Below are 6,884 nucleotides of genomic sequence, written 5' to 3'. Positions count from 1 at the left end.
CTCCCTGCTGCTCTGCCCCTTGGGCTGGGGCCGGCCTGTGGTCGCTGTCAGGTAGATGGTGCATGCGGTCGGCCCGAGAGAGATTCTGTCGGGCTATCTGTGTGTGCCTGTTGGTTGCTCAGGTTGGGTTTTTGGTGGCGCCCCTCTCTTGGATCAATTTGGGCCCCACGTTTGGTGTGGGGCCTACTCCCCCAAGTCGTGCCCCCCTTTGGCGGGGGGCCCCCTTGCCGCCGGTGCATTGGTGGCTCTCGGCGTCTGGGCTGGGTGGTGGGGTGTACGTCGGTCCACCCTGGTTGCTGCCTGGCGGGGCCTGGGTGCCCTGGCTCTGTCGAGGCTCTGCTGGGGGGTGGTATGGCCTTGGGGCTTGGGGCTCGGTGTCCATGGCTGGATCTACTTGGGGGGGCATGGATTGCCGGCCGGACCTGTGGGCTCGTCGCTGCAGCTTCCTGGAGTCTCTGCATTGTGGTGGCTGTGGTCACCCGGTTCTTTCCTCTGCTCCTCTCTGGGGGGGTGCGGTTCTCCCTGTTGGGAGACTCCTGGGGCTCCGGGCCTGTGGGCCGCTGTGTGTCTGTGGCTCCGGTCCTCCCTATGTTGCCATTGTGTCCTAGGGGGGCGGGTCTGTGGGCCCCCGCGTCCACTATTGGGCATTCTTTTGGAGAAATCTGGTGGTGGTGGGCGTGCTTGCGCGGGTGTTTGGATTCAGGTGCTTTGACAGATGCACGCTGGGTTGGGTAGTGGTGGAAGCTAGATGATTCCTTGTGCGATGTCGAATGTTTCATGGTGATATTGTGGGTGGCATTGTGCTGTGCATGTTGTTTTGTCGTGGTGGTCTCTCGTTTTATCTATTTCTCTTTAATTTATTTATTTATTCTTCTTTCTTCGCTTTCTTTAAAAAAATTAAAAAAATAAAAAAAATAAAAAATTGAGCGATGATGATAAGTTCATTGAAACAGTTCACAATGTTTCTACACTTAAACTGAGCTAAAAAAAAGTTTTTAAAGCAGCATTTGATCAAACTGCTATGAATTATTTGAGACTGAAGTTGTTTTTAGATGCTAGTTTTACTTTGGTCTTGACTCCACTTGTCATAAAATCATCAATCCAGTCAGACTAAATGAACTTGTTAATGAAAAGTGCATTACAAATTGAATTCATTATTATTATTATTAACTGCACATTCCTTAAGTGCATGCCTTGAATATACACAAACTGTACAAGAACTCAAGTAAATGGAGATCACTGTTAGTTCCTCTGTATTTTTCAATGAGTACATTTGTCAATTTTAGCTTGTTTATTTCTCATATATTATTTCACACCAATTTTTGACTACAACTGGTACAACTGGAAGCAACAATAGTCATCGGAGCATAGCTACAATGTGGTGAACGCTATTTCTTGAAATCTATCAGAGATATTGTGAAAACCGATTTTGACGTAGTCCTTACTAATGATTACAGCTATTTTTGTAGAATAAAAATAGGATTTGTAAATGTTTTACATGCTTTTCCCATAACTACAGTGCAATATATTAAATGTGGAACAATTGCATATAACTCTTTTACTTTATACAGCAATGCATTGTTTTTTCTTCTATTTTTACACATAAGTAATTTGTGAGATCTCCATGTCAACTTCTCATCAATAATGACACCCAAAAATGTCATTTCTCTAACTGAATGAATTTCATTACTATTAATGCTACTTTGTAAATGAAACTTCAGTATTTTTCTCTATGTTACTAAGTATCATATAATTAGTTTTATCCAAATGTAATGATATTTTGTTTATTTGAAACCATGTTTCTATTTACCTGACTTCTGTTTGTATCATCTCCAATAACTGTCCAATATTCTCACCCGCCAAAAAAAAATTGTGTCATCGACAAATAAAATACTGTACATTGTAACAGTTTTGACACATTGACCAAGTCATTCATATGCAAAATACGCCTGAGTAAAGAACCCTGAGGTGCTCCGCATTTTGACATAAAATAACTAAGAAAAAAAACAACAGTTCTGACATTTATTGTGTTCCACAGTAAAAGTGACAGAAGAAAGGACAATGAGTTTGTATCATGCCATCTATTGTCTTTGTGGCACAAGCACATAATCTTTTGTGATTTGCGTAAAAAAACATTTTATTCGAAGTGAAGTAATTCAAAAAGCTTTATACAATCACTAAAATGTTTTTTGTTCATATCCTTTACACAAAAACCTACTTTAAAACATCTGACCTTTTCATTTAAGCACTTTTTCAAGTTTTAGTGTTTGCAAAAAAGTTTGAAATCAAACTGTCAGTCATATGACAGATGGGGGCCGAGATGGGGTAGAGGCAGGGCAGCTGACCTGGGACCCCAAAGTCCCAGGTTTGATCCCCAGTCATTGCACATCTCATGGTGTCTCTGAGCAGGACACCCCCTCCCCAACTGCTCCCCGGGTGCCACCAATAACCGCCCACCGCCTCACCTGGGGGTGATGAGTTAAATGCAGAGAGCCAATTTTGTCATTTTATGGGAACATACAATGATCATAACACATTATTATTATATGTAGGTCACAAAACATAAAAATAAACAACACAAAACCTATGTGATAATGTACGGCAGCTGTTTTACAATATAAGGCTTGTTTCTACTGTATACTTATGCTGATGAAGATTGTCAGTCATCCAGGACATGATGAATTCAAAAAAGTGTTCAATACAAAAACAACTGGACTTTGTAACAGAAGAAGTTTTGCTCCTCATCCGAGGACCAGTGGTATAGCTAATGTAAAATAAAGTTTTTGTGTTATCATATATGGCATCTGTATTTACTGCTGATTCACCATTTTGCTACTGAAGACATACAGTATGTAAGAGCGGAAAAGCAGTGCAGCTCTGTAAGTGCAGCAAGAAATGTTGATAGTCCTGCAGATGCCACCATCACTTTCGTCATCTACCAGCATGCTTGCTTCCCATCATTTTAAGAGGGGAATCAAAGTGAAGTGTCCTGTCAAGACAGTAATACTGCTGTGATGAAGTGCATGTAAAGTTGGGTGTAATGGGACTCCCTTGTATATTAATTTTTGCAAAAAGCATTTGACAAAACTCAGAATCAGCCCTAATTGAAAAATATGTAAATGAAGCAGCTCAAGACAAGCCAGTTTTTAATCAATCAAAACACATTTGTGAAAGTGTTTTTTTTTCCCCCTTTTAACACATAATTAAAAAAGTCTGTATAGTTTGTTTCAAAAATGCAAAGAAGAGGAGCATGCTAACAGTCTTTTTCTTGTCTCTCTGCTCTTTTCTTCCATGCCTGCTCCTCCAGTTGCTATGTACAGAGAGCCATCCTTGCACGATGTCGGAGAGACATTGCCCAAGGTGCCAGTACCTCCCAGTAAAAGCACAAGTGAGCCAGTGGTGATGAACGGAGGCAAGCCTGTCAGCAAGCCCGACAACCCCCCCACATAGCCATATCTGACCTGTGTCCAGTGGATGTGTGGAGGGGAGGAATGTGACAAAGGCGAGGCATTTATTTCCCCAGCCAGACTCTAGACTCTTTTTTTTCTTGTGGATTGCATCAATGCAAACCTCTCCTCCTTTATTCTCTCGTTCCTCCCCTTCCTACTTTATTTCTTCACAAATCTCAGTGCAGATGGATGGATTTTGGGGTGGCTGAGTCCATCTATCCAGAACAGGAGGGAAGATGACTTCTGATCATGAAATGCCTTTAGTTTTCTCTGCAGCTGTGAGAATTCATGTGGAAAACACGTGTTTCACAGTGACGCTTGCGGTACTTTGCCTGATGAAAACTTCTCTACAGTTGCGTTGCTGCAGCAGATTCTGTGTACCTTCAGATCTATTTTCTATACCACAGTTCACCAGCTATGTTCTGGGATAGAGACTGCATAAATAGAGTAAATCTTTGGACTATTGTCCTATAATTTTTTACAAGAACTTTCCCCTCTCCTACTCTTTCTATCTCTAATTACAACTATTATTTTTGTTGTCAGTGAAACCTAGAAAAGAAACAGATTTTGCAAGAGATATGTATGATTTTCTAAGAAACACACCAACAAAGATGAGGCATAAAAATGCTAACATGCAAAACATTTCCTAGTTTTATTGTGTCTACAACATGCATACCCCTAAAACCATCAGATATGTTGCTTTTTTACAGCCCATAAAAACACACTGGAGGCTGTCAGATAGCTCCCGTAATCATAGTTGATGAAGTGCTAATTACCGCTACTGCAATCAATGTAAGGAGAAGGAGCTTCCAACAACCCCCAACACACACATGCACACACACACATTTATAAACAGATGTGCATGTGAGTGGGAGAGAGCTGTGATGAATCGTAGACATATCACTATCTGTGTCCCACCAGATGTTCAGTCTGCCTCTCTGGTAAATAAAGCAACAGAAGACTATTTTTCTTTAATCTTATTTCAGAGTGTGGGCTCTAGGAATATCTCTAGGCCTTGTAGGCCTCTGTTCCTCATACATCTACTTCTGTGGACTTTCAGGCAAGGCTTGTGGCTTTGACCCAGATGGTCTATAACTGCAACAATGGCAGCCATGTTATGGCGGCATCTACTAAAATGAAGAAGACAACATGGCTGAGCTGAAAGCCGCTGGATGCCGTTTGTACCGACTGCATCCGGATTTGATTCAGCAAAAACAAGGTTAACATTGTTCTCTTTTTGTGGCAGTTACACAGGAGATGGCTTATAACATAACATTGTATGAAATGTAGGGAAAATTGTGTTTATGTTTAATGTCATATTTTATTCTAACTTTTTAAATGACATTATTATTATTAGTAGTAGTAGTAGTACTACTAGTAGTAGTAGTACTATTACTATTATAAGAGGATTTGTCTCTTAGTTCAGCATGCAGAGTCCAATACTAATCATCTTGGCCTATCTTGTGCCTGTTTGGACCTTGATTCCCGGCATGCAAAAACAAGATCCCAGTCCCCAACTGGGCCAAAGGTGCCTCACTCACCCAATAGATCAACATAGAGGACACGTAGCATCTTTCATTAAAATACCATAATCAAATGTAATCATTTTGAAACAACCAAAGTGTTTTTCCATCTCAACCAGAACTGAGTCTTAAGAAAAAAAAAATCCTTCAAATCTGATTCTTGCACAGATTTATTTCATTAAAGCTCTCACTGTGATAGCATTTGTTCTGTTTGAAAGAATCAACTCTCCTCAGACCCCCAAAGATCTTGACCGATGTCATTTTATAGGAGAACTACATGTAACCTAAATTAATCACATGCATGTGTTTTTTATGATGAGTAAGGTATGGGCATTGTTTTTTTCTTCTGTGTGAGCAAAGGACCGCTAAGTGGGGCTTGAAAGGGCATGACACAGGCTTAGTGCACCCACTGCTCACTTGAAAGTAAACCCTTGCATTTTGTTTTACATCTTTACTGTTTGATAGAGTTACCACATCTTGCTTTACGAATTTCTTTCCTACTCTCTGTAGACTTTTTTTTTTAAATATATTCAACAAATTGCTGCTGCTGTATGCTGCTAAAGTGCAAGTATATAAAGAAACTGGTATGGTAAAAATACATTTATTTTAGTTAGATTATATGTGAGTGATTTTTTTTTACAATACATTTTAAACATTATTTTGCCATTGATCATTGTCTGCACATGTAGGCAGGGCTGATGTTTTACCCTTCTTATTCCAGACAGTCATCCGTTACAAACTCAACATGCTGGGCTGTTTTTTTTTTTTTTTTGCTCCAGCTCTGCAGTCCAAGAAACTTGGTCGTCCAAGGCTGGCATTATTTTTCTACACTACTGGTGTGTTAATGTAAAACATCTTTATTTTATTTTTTGTGGGGGAGGGGGTGATATTCTCATCATTTTTGTGTTTGGGTTGTGTGTGCTGTTACTTTCAAAATCCTGATGACTTTTGCTCCTTTCCTCCTGAAATTTCTTTGGAGAAAATTCTAGAAACCTTGTTACAACAGGGTATAAGGGTCATTCAGAAAGAAAAAAATAGAAGATAATTCTGTTTGTTTCCCAGTTTTAAGAATAAAGTTGTTTTGTGGTTAAAGTGTAAACTTTGTGCTCAAGATCTCGATTGGTTTTGTTTTGTTTCTATTTTTTTCCATCCATCCATTATCTTCCACTTTTTCGAAGTAAGGTCTCGGGCCAGCAGCTTGAGCAGGGAGGCCTAGACATCTCTTTCCACAGCCACCTCTTCCAGCTCTTCTGGGAGAACTCCAAGGCGTTCCCAGGTCAACCAAGGGATGTAGTCTCTCCAGCGTGTCTTGGATATTCACTGGGTCTCCTCCCAGTTGGACATGCCCAAAGCACCTCCCTAGGGAGGCGCCCAGGAAGCATCGTTACCAGAAGCCTGAACCACCTTGACTGGCTCCTCTCGATGTGGAGGAGTAGCTATTCTACTCCCAGATAACTAAACTTCTTACCCTATCTCTAAGGGAGAGTCCAGCCGCCCTGCAGAGGAAAATCATTTCAACCTCCTGTATCCATGATCTCATGCTTTCATTCACTACCCAGAGTTCATGACCATAGGTGAGGGTAGGAATGTAGACCGACCGGTAAACAGAGCTGTGCCTTAAAGCTCAGCTCTCTCTTTACCACTACGGACCGGTACAGAAAACACAATACTGCAGGCACTGCACAAATCCGTCTGTCAATCTCACGATCCATTCTTCCCTCACTCAAGAACAAAAACCCTGAGATACTTGAACTCCTCCACTTGAGGCAGAACCTCACCCTCTACTTGAAGAGATCAATCCACCCATTGAGGAACATGACCTCAACCTATTTTTTTTTTTATTACTATAGTTGTATCCTACATCCTACATACGTACATACATATATACATACATACATACATACATACATAT

General features: G+C 40.8%; 1 protein-coding gene across 1 annotated transcript in view; it reads left to right on the top strand.

Annotated features, from left to right (window-relative positions):
• fgf14 (fibroblast growth factor 14) overlaps nt 1–3,554 on the top strand; it is a 293,247-nt gene extending 289,693 nt beyond the window's left edge. The window contains exon 7 of the mRNA XM_037687064.1: nt 3,308–3,554. Coding sequence (XP_037542992.1) covers nt 3,308–3,450 — 143 coding nt within the window. The 3' untranslated portion in view covers nt 3,451–3,554. The remainder of the gene's footprint in view (nt 1–3,307) is intronic.
• The last annotated feature ends 3,330 nt before the right edge of the window (nt 3,555–6,884 follow it).

This window comes from Nematolebias whitei, chromosome 13 (assembly GCF_014905685.2).
Source record: "Nematolebias whitei isolate Nwh7 chromosome 13, NemWhi1, whole genome shotgun sequence".
NCBI lineage: Eukaryota > Metazoa > Chordata > Actinopteri > Cyprinodontiformes > Rivulidae > Nematolebias > Nematolebias whitei.
This window is presented reverse-complemented; position numbering and strand designations above follow the sequence as displayed.